The sequence below is a fragment of the Rhinoraja longicauda genome, chromosome 13, assembly GCF_053455715.1.
Source record: "Rhinoraja longicauda isolate Sanriku21f chromosome 13, sRhiLon1.1, whole genome shotgun sequence".
In the NCBI taxonomy this organism is placed as follows: domain Eukaryota; kingdom Metazoa; phylum Chordata; class Chondrichthyes; order Rajiformes; family Arhynchobatidae; genus Rhinoraja; species Rhinoraja longicauda.
The window spans coordinates 30,309,331-30,326,592 of record NC_135965.1 but is presented as its reverse complement, the minus strand read 5'-3'; the positions used below and the strand labels follow the sequence as shown (position 1 = coordinate 30,326,592).

At 40.7% G+C, this 17,262-nt stretch overlaps 1 protein-coding gene across 21 annotated transcripts in view; it reads right to left on the bottom strand.

The window, feature by feature from the left end:
- kif1aa (kinesin family member 1Aa) overlaps window positions 1–17,262 on the bottom strand; it is a 196,485-nt gene that overhangs the window by 84,045 nt on the left and 95,178 nt on the right. For all 21 annotated transcript variants that reach the window (XM_078410681.1, XM_078410683.1, XM_078410684.1 and 18 more), the window contains 9 exons: window positions 16,647–16,722; window positions 12,086–12,165; window positions 9,020–9,126; window positions 7,703–7,786; window positions 5,990–6,170; window positions 4,142–4,214; window positions 2,857–2,947; window positions 1,944–2,092; window positions 1,291–1,469 (listed from right to left, as the gene is read on the bottom strand). In XM_078410681.1, the coding sequence (XP_078266807.1) occupies window positions 1,291–1,469; window positions 1,944–2,092; window positions 2,857–2,947; window positions 4,142–4,214; window positions 5,990–6,170; window positions 7,703–7,786; window positions 9,020–9,126; window positions 12,086–12,165; window positions 16,647–16,722 (1,020 nt within the window). The remainder of the gene's footprint in view (window positions 1–1,290; window positions 1,470–1,943; window positions 2,093–2,856; window positions 2,948–4,141; window positions 4,215–5,989; window positions 6,171–7,702; window positions 7,787–9,019; window positions 9,127–12,085; window positions 12,166–16,646; window positions 16,723–17,262) is intronic.

Sequence of the window (17,262 nt, the reverse complement as noted above, 5' to 3'; positions counted from 1 at the left end):
AAATGACTAATGTTGGAACATTGATGTTCAATTATATTTATTTCAAGGTACTTGATGAGTAAAGGAAAAAAAGTGACCATGTTGTATAGAAGCTTGGTCAGTTCTCAACTGTTCAATTTTGGACACCCAAATGTCATAATCTATAATCCCAAAGTTTATAATGCAGATTCAACAGAATGTTATCCAGGTCTTACTGGGTTAAATCAGTCGCAAAAAAAATGTTTTACATTCCCTTGACATGAGGAGTTTGAATAGCGATCTAATTGAGGCATTTTAGATTTCAAGGATTCACTCCAATAAACACGTATTTCCTCTAGAATTCTGAAATACGGCAGCCTAACTCATTATCACCTAGGCCAGGGTCAACAATGGACTATTGTGGGCTCCATATTTCCTTGATCATCATTACCATTCTGCATATCTTTCATTCATTTGTTCGCTTTCTCTTTGCATCACCGTCTATATCTCTCGTTTCCCTTTCCCCTGACTCTCACTTAGTCTGAAGAAGGGTGGTCTCGACCCGAAACATCACCTATTCCTTTTCTCCAGAGATGCTGCATGACCCGCTGAGTTACTCCAGCTTTTTGTGTCTATCTTCAGCCTAACCTTAACATTGGGGTTGATAGCAGGAAATACCTTTCACGCAAGAGGGTGTGGAGATCTGATCCTTGCTCGTCCCACATGACTGCAGATGCTGGAATAATTGAAAATTCAAGACCAAGTTTATAGGATCTTTGTTAGGTAATGGTTTATGATGGATTATGGAGCAGAGATGGGATAACGGATCAGCCATGAGCTTTTATTAAAAGCAGTCTCCTGATGGGAGATTTTAATAGAACTCTGAGATAAATCATGATGATATGAAATAAGTAATATTAACGTTAGAAAATCTTAGCAGTACAACATTTTCAGCTTAAGAAACAAGATTAGCTTTCAGATTCAAACTGGGCAGGAATATGAGGAATGGTGCAGATTACCCATCAGCACAATACCAAAACTACCCCTCATTTCATGTTAAATCTTGTACACATCTGTACTGAAAGTGCAATCTTGGTTAACATGCCCAACAATTAAACATTTTCAGTTTCAAAATTCGAGCGACTAACAATTTAGGAAGATTTGTATGAATATACTTCTCCAGCACAGTATCCGAGTGAGCTCTATTTGAATATTAGTTGAGACTATTCCAATAGTTGTATTTGTTTTTCCGTGCATAATGCTCTTACCTAGCCCTATTGTCCTTATGAAAAGAGACTTTCTGGTTCACCAGCATCTCTTACTTTCCCGTACCTGAGTTTCTCCAGGGTCCAGTAGTGCGTTGCTCCATTTTTCTGGTCTTGGACTTCCACTGCCACAATGGTGCGTGGAAATGGACGCTTCTCTCTGTCCTTAACTGCATCTGGAGGCATGAGGTCAGGAGGTAGCGGGGAGTACAATGTGTCTGTGAGGAGCACAAACTGGAACTGCACCTGTTTAAAGAAAAAGCAACACTGTTGAAGCAAGTTTCTATGAGCCTTCTTCTCAAACATTCATAGTCTGGGGACTATGTGATTAATGGGACATTTGGGTTTTATTGCTTTCTTATACAAATTTTTCCTTCCTCTTTCATGTCCCTAAAAACAATACCACGTGACAATAATAATGGCATTCTTTCTCCAATCTTTCTTCCAGCCCATTCAGGCTACCTTCTCTCCTGCATTGTATACAGAGCCACAGTAGGCATGGTCTCGAATTACATCCTTTAAATTGCAGTAGGGAGATCTGTCTCTGTACCTGGGGAGCTACTTACGCAGCATCTGCTGGCCATAAAGGTCTCATTGCAATGGCAAAGGAGACATTGTGACTTTGCTCTAGTCTTTGCGAGATCCATTCACTACTATAACAGGTTAAATGACAACACCACTGTGTGAATCTCTCTGTCACCCTTAAACATTGCCAATTACCTTTTTCTTCAACTCGACGCTGATGGCATTGGCCTCCTTCAAGAAGATGGCATTGCCCCAAAGAAGGTCCCGCAACGAGGTAAACTGGTAACAATTCCATTTTCGGAATGCCCACAGTGCCAGCTCAAACTCCCGCTCAGTCCATTGCACTGTGTGGAAAGATAGCGATGCACCAAATGTTAGAACAAAAAGCTCAGAGGTTTGGGCTGGTACCTCATATCAGAAGCCTTTCAAGCCCAATAATGTGCATCTGATCAACAACACCAGAGGTCATAATAAGAATATTAACTGCCAATGGGTAAAGGAAATCAAACATTAGAGCTGAACTTGAGTAGTGTTACAGACTTTCACCAACTAACATTATGTAGGAACTATAGTTATCACTGGATCACCCAATCCCCGAGTGTGACAGGATGTGTGACTCAATGTAATACCCAGTCTCAGAGAATGACAGCACAATGAGGCCCACAGCATCATTGCCCCAGATTGTGTGCGGATTGCAACACCCAGTCCCGGAGTATGATAGGACAGTGCACCTTGCCACTGCAATACGTTGCTTCATCTATGTTTGGTACAATGCAGTAAAACCAGGCTAACATTAAAAAGAAAAGCTTGGATTAAAGTTCCCTAAGAAATTACAAACTTCTGTAAACTCTATGCACAACTTTCCTCTTTGCTGATAAAGGGACTCTTTGCCTTTGTTATGCTTGAGCTGAGAATGGGTACCTTCAATTGTGAGAGATCCCTGATGAAGCCACACACCATAACAAGAGCAGTACTCGCTGTGAGAGTTAGTTGACTCTTCAAATGTAGCAACAGCTTCCTGATCTATTTCGCTAGCTTCCTTGCTCGTACTACGGGGAAATGAGACAATAGTAAAACATAACAAAAATGAAGAGGGATGTTCCCTCACCTTCCTCCTCTGGTTCATCTTCATGCACATTGTCTGAATAAAAGCAGGAATCCATCTGCCTTTGTAAAGCTTCCAGTCTGCTTTCGTAGTCCTAGAATGGTAGACAAAAACAGTGGTGAGAAATGTTATGGCTCTTTACTTTTGGAGCCGTTAATAATGCTGGCAGACAGGCACTCAGATTGGGACGCCCAATTAATCACAACATTATATGCATACATTTCCTCCTTCAAATGTGTTACTGGATGCCAGATTATTGGGAACTTTAGTATCGTTTAACATTCATTGGAAGCTCCCGCCAGAACCAAAGTAGTGTTTTTGATAGTTCTTCAATCTGAATGATGTTTTTCTCCTCAAATGTTGCCCGACCTTCTGAGTATATCAAGCACTGTCCATTTCTATATCTGTCTTCACCATACTTGCCAATTCCATCACCCAGGAAGCTCTGGTAGTCCTCCTCTCCACCCACCCTCTCTTCTTGTGGCAATGTGCATGACAATAGACAATAGACAATAGACAATAGGTGCAGGAGTAGGCCATTCAGCCCTTCGAGCCAGCACCGCCATTCAATGCGATCATGGCTGATCACTATCAATCAGTACCCCGTTCCTGCCTTCTCCCCATACCCCCTCACTCCGCTATCCTTAAGAGCTCTATCCAGCTCTCTCTTGAAAGCATCCAACGAACTGGCCTCCACTGCCTTCTGAGGCAGAGAATTCCACACCTTCACCACCCTCTGACTGAAAAAGTTCTTCCTCATCTCCGTTCTAAATGGCCTACCCCTTATTCTCAAACTGTGGCCCCTTGTTCTGGACTCCCCCAACATTGGGAACATGTTATCTGCCTCTAATGTGTCCAATCCCCTAATTATCTTATATGTTTCAATAAGATCCCCCCTCATCCTTCTAAATTCCAGTGTATACAAGCCCAATCGCTCCAGCCTTTCAACATACGACAGTCCCGCCATTCCGGGAATTAATCTAGTGAACCTACGCTGCACGCCCTCCATAGCAAGAATATCCTTCCTCAAATTTGGAGACCAAAACTGCACACAGTACTCCAGGTGCGGTCTCACCAGGGCCCGGTACAACTGTAGAAGGACCTCTTTGCTCCTATACTCAACTCCTCTTGTTACGAAGCCTCCAAGCTACCTTGTCTTTAAAAGGCTCTCAATTACATTATTGTTTCCTGGTCCTTGACTCCACTTTACCTCAGTGAGATTCAGTCTTAATTCACCAAAATTATGTTGTTGGCTCAGAGAGTCTCAGGAAAGTATAATGTCACATACCAGTCGTTGCTGTTCTAACAGTAAATCAGCTTCCTCCTTTTCTCTCCGATACTGAGTTTCTAGTTCTTGCAACCTAAGAAATAATTCGATTAAGTAAAATCCATACAAAGTTTCATAGTTCACTGCAAGTCTCTTCAATGCAGCATAAAATTAAACAATAGTTGATATAAACCTGGATGAAAAAGTTTGTGTTTCTTATTGTAAATATCACTCAATACTGTGCCATAAGATATTGCTGTGTATAGTTTAGAGAACACTGTATACAGTATACTAATTCCATTAGTGCTATCCTATTAAAAACTGCCACAAAACACAAATCATTATATAAGTATCTAGATGAGCACTGGAATCGTCGAGGAGTACAAGGTTATGAGTTGTGCTGAAAAATTAGTGTAGATAGGTACGTGATAATCGGCCTGGTGGGTTGAAAGGCATGTTTCACTTTCAGAAAGCCTTCGACAAGGTCCCACATAGGAGATTAGTGGGCAAAATTAGGGCACATGGTATTGGGGGTAGGGTACTGACATGGATAGAAAATTGGTTGGCAGACAGAAAGCAAAGAGTGGAGATAAATGGGTCCCTTTCAGAATGGCAGGCATGACTAGTGGGGTATCGCAAGGCTCGGTGCTGGGACCGCAGCTATTTACAATATACATTAATGACTTGGATGAAGCGGAGTCAGGGGGTATGGGGAGAAGGCAGGAACGGGGTACTGATTGAGAATGATCAACCATGATCACATTGAATGGTGGTGCTGGCTCGAAGGGCCGAATGGCCTACTCCTGCACCTATTGTCTATTGTTTCTGTGTCATGATACTATTCTTTGTGAGAATAAACCTCTTCCATCTATTACTCTGAGGTTAGCTACACCAGACATTTCAGATCTACTTAAAGGTCCCCCTGCATTGCATGTGTGACAATCAGGTTAATATTTTAAGCAGTGAAGTTCACAGAAAAATAAATTATATCACATAACAGATTGGCAGATATCCCGTTGCCTAGTGTAATAAAAATACTGAGCTAATCATGTATCATAATATATAAGTAATCGCACAGTGGAAAACATATGTGAATCTAAATTGACAGTGTTACCATATATGTAAAGTATGCTCCTAGAGGAAGTGTAAATATTAATTAGTGGGAAATGCATGTATTAATTAGTTAAGGTGTCTTACCAATGCAGAATATATTATTCAGTAACTGTTTGTTAAATAACTGACCTGAGGGTGTCATATTGTTGCTTTTAATGATTTGTCTGCAGTTCCTGGAACTAACCTTGTTCTCCCGGTGAAAATTCACCAGTAAAGAAATGAAAGGCTTGGACACACCTCACTTCTATTTCACTGTGAAATGATGACTACAATAGAACAAAGACATAAAGGCTCTTTGATGTTACCTTTTTTTTAATATAGAAGTAAACCTGGTGTACTATACTTCATCACAATCAAAAATAATAAGATAGTAAAGTGGTGAACATGCGCAATCAGGATATTCCTGGGTTTTTTTAATCACTAAATGGAAAAACAAACCATGGTAAATTTAGTACAAAATCTAAAGCTGTCATTGGAAGTGAATATGATTGTTTTATGGGTACCAACCCAATCCAAGGCTTTAACCAGTTCATAACCAAGGAATATTTTCACTGAATAAAGCCATGTTTCCTTCAACTAACAGAACTCATAAATTCAACCATTACCATTTTAGAAAGGTATGCAATGGAACCTAGACCATTACGCTGGACAAAATGCAGTTATTGTCATTCAATAGGTTGTTCAACTGCACGTCACTGAACTTTACAGGGAATCCTTCGTTTGACTCTCTTTGGACAACATTATTCCTCATTTTACCTTTGTTCCATCTCCTGCTTCATGTCAATGCCCTGCTTCTCCAGTAATTCCCGCTGGGCAAAAGCCCAGTCCACAGGCTCAACGGGAGTCTCTGCACAGGGTGTCTTGTCGCGCTCTTGACGGGCCTGTTCGGGGTGAGTGAAACGGAAAACATGGCTCTTCCCCATGATGATGCGGTTTCCTTTGAATGTAAAAATGGAAAAATAATTATCTCAATTATAAGAAAGTTACAATAATCACCAAAGTTAATGGTCAACTGTGCTTTGTGAAAGAACAATATTCAGAAGCCATTACTCATTGCATCCCAGAGTACTCAAGGAGGTGGCCCTAGAAATTGTGGACGCATTGGTGATCATTTCCCAAAGTTCTATAGACTCTGGATCAGTTCCTATGGACTGGAGGGTAGCTAATGTAACCACACATTTTAAGAAAGGAGGGAGAGAGAAAACAGGGAATTATAGACCAATTAGCCTGACATCAGTAGTGGGAAGATTCTTGAGTCGATTATTAAAGATGTAATAGCAGCGCATTTGGAAAGCAGTAATATTTGCCTTTGACTTCAGCATGGATTTTAATATTTGCCTTTAAAGTCAGCATGGATTTATGACGGGGAAATCATGCTTGACTGATCTTCTGGAATATGTTGAGGATGTAACAAGCAGAATGGATAAGGGAGTGCCAGTGGATGCGGTGTGTCTGGACTTTCAAAAAGCCTTTGACAAGGTCCTGCACAAGAGATAAGTGTGCAAAATTAGAGCACATGGATTTGGGGGTCGGGTATTGACACTGTCAGAGAGAGGGTTGGCAGACAGGAAGCAAAGAGTAGGAATTAATGGGTCCTTTTCAGAATGGCAGGCAATGACTAATGGGGTGCCGCAAGGCTCAGTGCTGGGACCCCAGTTATTTACTATCTATATTAATGATTTAGACGAAGGAATTAAATGTAACATCTCCAAGTTTGCGGATGACACAAAGCTGGGTGTCAGGGTAAGCTGCGAGGAGGATGCTATGAAGCTGCAGGGTGACTTGGATAGGTTGGGTGAGTGTGCAGATGCATGGCAGATGCAGTACAATGTGGATAATTATGAGGTTATCCACTTGGGTGGGGAACAAGATGGCAGATTATTATCTCAATGGTGTCAGATTAGGGAAAGGGGAGGTGCAATGAGACTTGGGTGTCCTTGTACATCAGTCACTGAAAGTAAACATGCAGGTACAGCAGGCAGTGAAGAAAGCTAATGGCATGTTGGCCTTCATAGCGAGAGGATTTAAGTATAGGAGTAAGGACGTCCTACTGCAGTTGTAGAGGGCCCTGGCGATACCACACCTGGAGCACTGTGTGCAGTTTTGGTCTCCTAATTTGAGGAAGGACATTCTTGCTATTGAGGGAGTGCAGCGTAGGTTCACCAGTTTTTCACGCAGAGAGTTGTGAATCTGTGGAATTCTCTGCCACAAAAGGCAGTGGAGGTCAATTCACTGGATGTTTTCAAGAGAGAGTTAGATATAATTCTTAGGGCTGACGGGATCAAGGGATGTGGGGAGAAATCAGGAACGGAGAACTGATTTTGGATGATCAGCCATGATCACATTGAATGGCGGTGCTGGGATGAAGGGCTGAATGGCCTATTCCTGCACCAATTTTCTATGTTTCTGAGTTTCTAAGTATGGTTTCCTGTTTCCATGCTGTATGATTCTATGGTCGAAAATACGTACCTGATCTAAGTACAGTTGGTTCAGTCACTTGCTTTCCATTGAGGTATGTGTCTGCTCCTTCACATGGTTCAAGAATGACAATCACTATAAAGCAGGAAAATAATGCAGAGAGATTCTTAAAAGTAACATAAGTGCGCTGGTAATTTTATCAATCACACTAGCTCTTCATGGGTCTCTCTGCTCCCCCTGCAGTCCACACCAATAACTGCAGCTTTCAGCACTGCAGATTAACCCAGCTTGCCCAGTTCTCTTGCGGACACGTTCTCTTTTGAGTAAACCTGAAGATAGATTTTAACATTTGCCTTTGACTTCAGTAACAAATGTGTAATAATTATGTTACTGAATGGAAACTCAAAGGAAAATGCTCAGCACAATGACAGTACTGGAATACAGGTCCATTTAAAAAGGAAGAGAGATAAAAAGCTGACATTAGTAAAAGTAACCATGAAGTTGCTAAACTGCCATATTATTATGAGGGACTCGACCCAAAACCTCAACAATTCCTTTCCCCCTACAGATGCTGCTCTGCTCACTGAGTTCTTCCAGCAGTTTGTTTTTTGATCATATCTAGCCCATGTTATCCTTCAGTATGCCATCAATTTCAAAAGGCAAGGTTCATTAAAATGGTAGCGGGATGACAGAAATAAAGTACATAGTAATAAAGAAGCCGAAGCAAAGCTCGAGAGAAGTAAATTGTAATCTCACTTGGAGCTAAGGATATTAAAAGCTGTTAAAATGAAAGTTGTGGAAGTAGTACTATTAGTACCCATTAAACTGTTGCAATGTTCTTTAGGAAATCTACCATCTGCTTAGACATGTCTAGTTTGATTAACTCTCAGCTACCCCCTGAAATTGAGTAGAAATCAGCTTAATTATATCAAACTGCTCAACAGACTGATCATGTCGTTGGTAGTTCCAGAAGGTCTCAACGTCACCTTCTTGCCTGTATTTAGAGGTTTAGTGCTGGCTTTGCCATTAAGACCCATGTAAAAGGCAACAAAAAGGCCATTCAGTAAATATTTAATAATTGATTGCAGCACACTATGCATAACATGGACCTGTTCTGTGAGCTGCCATTCCTTGAATGCAGAGCACTGGATCATTCATCTAATGGTTTAGTGAGCCCCTGCAGTTCACATTAAAATTTCACTTGATCAGCAAAAATGGAAAATTTTCACACTGCATGCAGCCTGGCACCCACTATTAAGATAGTGCTTCACATTAATGTGTAGCTCATAGGTCAGACCGTCAGTAAATGGAAACTCAGGAGATAACCATGGCCAGTTTCCTTCAGGTGGGAACTACAAAGTGCCGTACCTTCACCTAACGTCTTGACATCACTTCGGAAGATACAGTGCTCTTCTTTAATGAAATGTCCACTCAGTACTATATCCTGCCGCCGTTCTGCATCTTCACGCCCAACTCTGTGGAATTAGATTAAATTGTTTTAAATCCATGAAATTATCACCAAATAGCATATTCAAACCCAAATCCACTGTGAAGTTCTCATGCCTGATTGCCTGGTACTGCATCAGGAGTTTAATTATAATGAAACCAATCAATTGTTCACAATTTCGATTAAGGCCATGGCATATAACAGAGTGAGTTTATGTTTGAAATGAGGCCTACCATAAAACATGGGGTTGAACCTCCATGGACAGCATTTTTGACCTAATGCACCAAATTGCTGGTCTTCTTGCGTTTGAGGCAGCAGAAATTATGTAATGCCCTCCAGGCGCTGTAGCCAGTGCAATGTGCTGTTGTCAAGGGCCGTGAGGTCTACCCCTCCACCAGTGCATTCGAAAATGACGTGCTGCGCTTTTTGCAATTGCTGGTAATAGCCATTTAGACTGATTCTCTCAGGTTTCCATCAAAAATAAATGAGAAAGGGATGCAACCAATGTGTAAATTACTGGGGTGTGTGTGTGGGTGAGTGACTGTGAGTGTATGTTTATTTGTCTTGCCCAATTGGCAGCCTTCATTCACATAATTTCTTGGTCATTTGTGATGTGTTACCAGGTTCAATGTCTGTCTTTGTACCACCCAGTACCACAGATTAGAGATTGATTACCATAATCTAGTTTGGCCAACAATGGAGAAAAATCATGGGTATAGTTATAAAATTTGTGTGCTTTTGTTTTAAGCACTCATGAAGATTTCTTAATTGTTATTCATAAAATATTGAAGATGGGAAACAAGGTTGAATAACTGTCAAGAAACATCCACTCAGTAAATGAAGAGCCTGTTTGTTTACTGATCAGAGAGGAAGGTGTGTTTTGTGCAGCTCGCATATCAGACAACTAAAGGTGGGATTGTTGGAATGGGGCGGACTGGAGATGGGAGTTTACATGATGAAATCCCCTGAAATACATCCAACCACCTGGAGGTAACTATGCACACAATTGCTGCAGTGTGCAAATTTAATTAATTGCACATGAACAGTTACAAGAAATGACAGACATCATATAAATTCAAACTTGCATGATATGAGCCACATAGGTAAAACTGAACTGAACAACCAATCAAACCATATCCAAACATAATATGACTCAATTATCTTAGTTATAGCCTAGAAAGTGAAGAAATCCTAACTTAGAATTTGGTTTATACGTGTCTGAAGTTCCTGTTTAAATATATGTGGTCAGATTTTCAAGATCCAAGAATATCTTGGTAACTTTTCTCAAATGGAAATAGGAGCTGCTCTGTTCAAGTCCAAGAAGGTCTATATAAGCACCTGAGAGAAGGGACCAATCAGTTTGAACCAAAAAAAGATAAATCTGTTTTGGTATCCAAGAAGCAATGTGGACTGGCTGCCAGACTGCTAAAAGTATTATAGGAAAACAAACGATGCATTACCTAGAGGTTATTTTCAATGAGTAAGATTAGTTCATTGAGTTTATTTTTGTGTTGCCTTGTGGTTGAGTAAACAATGGTCTATTGTCAGCTTGCAGTCACATTTATGGTTCTTATTTATGTGTTTGCTTATGTTTTGGTAAAAAAAGATTAGCTTGATATTTCAAATTGAAAATCTACCTAATGTGACACTTGCAGGACATTTAGTTGAGACCATAAGCAGCCGTGTAGGTAATTGCCAAGCAGCGTGTGCTGTTTGTTTCCCAGGTACAGTGCGAAATGCTTACCAACTTTAGACCAAGTTAGTCATTCTCAGAGGTATTGGGAATGATCCAAAGATATCAAAGAGTTGTGTAGGTGCCAAACATCTGCTCACGGGATGAGTCATCAGCATTTCTGGCTCCTGTTCATGCTGCCACTGCTAATTCCTAAAGATTTTAAATCACCTCATAATACACTACAGGCTGTTACTTCTGTGAATAGGCAATATTTCAGCACGGGTGCAACATAGATCATTTGAAATGGATTGTGGGGAACATTTATTGGTCCCCTCGGGCCTCCGTGGGAATGAGGCTCACAAACTGGCAAACAAGCAGCTGAAACGATCTGCAGCAAGAGGATTATTAAAGAACCACAAACGTAACAGTCCATTTGGTCCAAGTTTACATAAAACCCCACAGAAATTACGCCATGGAAAAGGCTGGGTGGCTCCATCAGCCCATGTTGGTATTTATCCCTTACGGGAACAGCAGACCCAATTTTAAGCGCTTGTCCTGTTCCAATAACTCCTGGCCCTCCTTTCCAGATTATTCTGGTGTCAATATTGTCGCTGCTACAATAACAAACATTAGTAGTTCATGCCAGTCTTGCAATGCTTCGTGTGAAGAGTTCTATTGCCTTCTGTATTAAATCTTATAGATCCTCCCCGATTTACACAAGGGTTACCTCCCACGGACCTTTGCGTGAGTCAGATGTTATGGCCATGTGGGTGCTCCAACATGGAGACCACATGAGCATAGGGGGGCTTAAAGAATTGCTTATGTAAGTGCGAGTTTACGTATGTCACCTGTTGTGTAAGTCGGCGAGTGCCTGTACATTTAATCTAACATCTCTTTACCCAACGCATCTCAACACATGAACTCAAGTTTGGTTTCACCTGTTTGAAGAAGGGTCTCAACCCAAAACATCACATATCTATATTCTCCAGGGAAGCAGCCTGACCCGCTAAAGTTACTCCAACATTTTGTGCCTTTTATTTGGTTTCACTTAAAGCTTTTTACAGAGGCTCTGAGTTACATTTTTTTAATCATGTGTTGTTTCTTGTCTGTTTGCAGATACGTTTTCATTTTGATTATTCCATTGTTGGTAACTGAAAAAACATTATTTCCAACTAAATTTAAAGTCAGTCATCACTGTCAATCCACACTGGCCACACATCCCGAGCATTATGCTTTGCTCAGCCACATTTACATGAAGCACTGTACAAGCCAGAACTGTAATAAGGTGGGCCAAACTTGTGTGAATTTGCACCTTGTTATTCCATCTTTGATGTAGTACAGAAGACACTCGGACATCAGTGGATCTTCATTCAAATTCACCAGATGAGGAGTCTATAAGGGAAGATTAGATAATGTTAAAGGAAGTTGGGGACTTCTGCGCATAAAGAACGTGGGACCAGATCATATTTGTTTATTTTGTTACCTTCACTGTAGTGGTTTCCCAGTAAACTGAAAAACAAATAACATCCAGCTCCACCATGGTGGGCTGTTATGCAGTTGCACACCATTAACATGAATACTACATATACTCTGAAGTTGCAAAGTTGAGCAATTAAGCTTTCAATTTGGCAAACATGTTCTTGTCCATTGAAGTTCATGTCCTTTGGGTGTTGAAGACGGGTCAAGCATGGCTCTCACAGATTGGCTGGCAATTAATGTTTGTTCTTTTGCCATTTGGTTAGTTTTCACTAAGCACGGCAAGATAAATCTGCAACCATTCTTTGAATCACTCATTTTGTACATGCCAGGGATTCCTGCATTCACTGTCCAGCTCCCTGCCCATTCCACCTGATAAAACCTTGGTTAGCCCATATTTGTAGTACTGTTTTCTAGTTCTTGTCCCCATACCAGAGGACATAGGAAGGATGTGCTGGCTTTGGAGAGGGTACAGATAAGGTTCACCAGAATGTAGCCTGGATTAGCAAGTATTAGCTGTTAGAAGTTGCATAAACTTGGTTGAGCAAGCTAGGACTAGTCCTTGGACGATCAGGGGTGATCTTATATAGAGATATATAAAATCATGACAGGAATAGATTGGGTAGGTGCACAGAGTCTCTTGCCCAGAGTCGGGGAATCGAGAACCAGGGGACATAGGTTTCTTTCTACATGGCATGAACACTAAAACCAAAATCAGTCGAGCAACTCAACCTCAGAATTGTGCTAAAGGGACATCTTCATTTCGAGGACTCTTCTCAGAAAGAAAATGCGTATCTAATTGTGGAAGGTTCTGATATTAACAGATTTACTCTTTGAGGTCAAAATTTTCAAACAATGCTGCGTTTCTGGTCCAGTGGCCATATTTTGATGCTGGAATCACGCCCAATAATGCTTCACACACACTCATGCACACGCACATGCACACATGCAAAGTTGTTAGACTGGTTGGAACATTTCTAGCCCAAATATACATCCATCATCCATGGTCCTTATCGTAATTCTAAGAGAATAGATATAAAACGTCACACCATGCAGCAACTAATTAACACAGATATAGACCATTTTCAGGAACTCAGATATTAGCACTCACAGGTGAGGCAACTTGGAAATGGAGCATGCCTTACAGATCTCAAAATGCACTGCCAAGACAATCCCTCTTAAACTGCAATATAACCTCAACAGTGGCATTTTGGAAGGTTATGAACCTCTTAAGTGGAATTTATCGACAGGAACCCCCGTGTTGATGGTACTACAATCCTTTTTTTTACACAAAAGATGACATTATAATTTGCTGTTGGATTGATGAGATTTAGGTTACAAACACCAATCCGTACACTCTTCCCCATAAAGGATTGCGTGTATCCTTTCACAGTGAATTGGGGATAATAACAAAGCACTTTAGCACCTCTCCTCCACTGCCCACCTCTCTAATCCTTTGAAGACGTGTCCCTTATCAATAAAACTGGCGGAGAAGGAAAGGGTATTTTTCCACACCTGTTATCATGATGTGTTGGGCACTACGGAATGTGTGGTGGGAAAATATTTGGTTGTAAATTTCCATTGTGAATTGCTTATCCACTCAAGAAAGAAATAATTGAGTGGGACCAAGAAAGTTGTTCTTTCTAAAAGCTAGCACAGCCCAGGCCTGTGGCTACCAGAGCTGGGGATGGGTTTACGTGTAAAATTTTCAACATGTCAAGTGTAACAAACAGCATTAAGAACCACTGGCTGATGTTACTCGTATCTTTTTTTTGAGCAAGGATTACGGCTTTCAATTGCTGTTACTCCGGCTGAGACTGACAAGATGGACTCATATTAATAATCTTCTTGGCTTGATATTACACTTGAGTGTGAGTTCCTAATTAGCAAACTATAAACATTTTAGTTATAATACTCCATTCTTCCCTCTATATGGGGAGGCTGCTTATGAACAGAGTTATGACAGTGCGATCAGTAGGATTACTGGCCCTCCAGAAATCTCAGTAAGATTAATGTAAGACCAGGTCACAATGTCAACCCAGTTCAGACAATGCCTAAATTTGGGTGTCTCATTTTTTAACCCCTGATAATGCCAATTAATATACATGAATGCTTCCTTTGTGTTGTGGTTGTATATAAAGTCTAGTGGGACAATAATATGGTTCTACTGTAGTGATGATTCCAGTCCTCTGTCTGCTCCATTGATCCAAAAACCTGAAAATCCAATCTGTACCTCACTGTAAATGAAGACTGTGATCTATCATGTCTCTGTGGAAGCAGACTGTCCAATCTGTGGCAATCCAGTAAATTCCATTGAGCTAATGGCCACAATGTCAGGTGCATTGTGGAAATAGATGATCTTCATGGATTGATGAGTTTGTTGGGAGATGCTCCCCAGCAATGTAATTAGAACGTCTGCTGACAATTTATTTAATCAGTACAAATACCAGGAGGTTAAATGAGCAGACTGTATCTAGGCTGTACAAATGATGCATAATTTCCACCTGCCACATTTTCTCATGAACTTAAGCAGATGAATTGGAGATGGCAATAATGGGAATGTGAGGAAGGAGAGATGAGTGGATGATTGGGACCAAGGGGTAGAACGGGAAGAAATGGATGGAAGGAACAAGGATGGATAGGAAATCCAAGAAGATGAAGAAAGTGAAGAGAGAAGTGGTTGTAGAGAGAGGGAACAGGAGAAGGAGAGACAAAAGTCCTCTTCAAAAGTTGATGGACTTAGAACAATTTCTTCGATTAAGTTGGGCCATTAAAGAGAGGGCGGTGATGCTGATGAATGTATCCAAACCAGCCAATGGAATCGAGGATTCCATATTATAAGTGACAGAGAAAAACAAATCCAAGAGAGCACAGCACTTCACACACATGGTCACCCGAACAAACCTCCTTGGGAGAGAACACCCCCAGAGACTCCAGCAACATCTGAGCTGCTCTTCTCTGTTCAATCTAACAGGAATTAAACAGTTGCAGGGTTGAGCATGAGTCGGGAGGGGTGAGGAGTTGAAACGGTGGGAAAGTGAAGGAAAGAGCAAACACAAAAAACAATTTATAAAGCAGCAATTATTGGAATTTAGATGGTGTGCGCACTCGAGCAAATGTGCGCATAAACACAGGAACACATACACGCACACATATGTACATGCATCCCGCACACACACAAAGGGAAAAAACCCTCCTTCTTACTATTCATCCATTGGGAAAAGATGCCTCTGTTTTGGAGGCTTGAGTTTCTGTTCAACATTTTTTCCGATGACCTACATGTTGTTATCCCAATAATTGCTGCAGACAATATTTCAATGTCAAAAAGACAATTTATTTTAACCTCCATATCATTGTCCATCTGTATCTTTCTCAGTTCACTTTCTGGTGAAATCCTCATCTCTGCTTTTATTACAACTGGTTAACTATTCTAATATATTCCCGATGCTCTCACTCAATCTCCAGCAGGTAAACTTCAAATTGTCTAAAATGTCATCGCTGATGTTCAGGTGGCACTAATCACAGTTTGTCTATCACCTCTGTACTTGCTGACTTGTACTAGCTCTCAGTTTACCATTCCTTGATTTTAAGATACTCATCTTTTGAGATTGTTTCATGACCTCGTGCCTCCATATTTCTTTAATCTGTTCCAGGCCTATAACCTTCTGAAAGATCTGCACTCCATCAACTTTGGATCTGACTGTTTCACCAATGGCTCCATACACTCAGCTGCCATGCCCCCAACCTGTGAAATTTCCTCAATAAACCTTTTCTTCTGAAAATCAAACTCTTTTCGATCTTAATATTTCACATGACTTTCTGACAAACTCTCCGATGAAGTATCTTAGAACATTTCGTTTTTATCATATATAGAAGATTTGAAAAACTGATTAAATTTGTGGAAGAAAGATGTTCAAGGAAATACCACTGAACCTCATTTCTGAAGTTTAAGCCTATAAACGCTATTCCAAGACCTCTTGGGTAATTGTCTTGGCAAACATTCATCTTCTAACCAAACACATATAGCTGGTCATTCATCTCCTTGTTTATGATACTTCACTGTGGGGTTAAACTAACACATTTCAATAAGTAGAGAAAATGAGTGTAAACATCACGCATTGGACACTTGGCTTCCAGTATGTTTCTCAACGACATAGTTGCAGAACAATTACATTCATGATGGTTTGCCTTTTGTTTTGACGCGAAATTAATCTCGTCTGCTTTAATCTGCTTTAGGAACAGATATTACAGAGCATGGGAAGTATGTTTTCCCAACCAGCAAGGGGCTCACCCAAAACCATCCATTCAAAACTTTCATTAAGTAGCACCATCCTTCCCACATTTCTGGACAATTAAGAAAAAAAAATGGTCTTTCAACTTCTTCAGACCTAACATACCTTCTTAGGAGAGAAAACACCCAAGGTACCACCATCTTCACGCATGGCTACGCCCATCTCGGCAAGCAGAGCCTCCCTGCAACATAAATTCAAAGCTGCTGAGCATTTACCATTGCACTGCGCAATAAATGATTTGGGCTATTGACTCTAGCACAAGGGAATAAATGATGGCTGGATAAAAACTTTGTAATTTTGTGCACTGGAACTCTGGCAGTCTGCAGCTAACCAACAAGCAATTTCTGGGAGACGAGCCTGTGAACAGGTTACCTGAGGGCAGTTGTGCAGGTTTGCAGAGAATAAGTAAAAAATATGTGCCAAGATGAATAAGAATACAATGATCCATATGAACAGGGAAGAAACATCTGTGATGAACCAGTATACAAGTAATATTAGTCCACTCAGATAGTCCTCAACACTAGCTTTTAAATACATAATTCATGATCACTTTCAGCACTAACAGGCTCATATTCCATATCACCATAGAATGCTATTTGGCCAATTGAATTTATGCTGGGTCTCAGAGCAATCCTTTCCAATTATTTATTGGTAGCCTATTCTATCACAAATGCCATTAACATCCCTACTGATGTCCTCGAGGGAATCTACAGTCGGCATT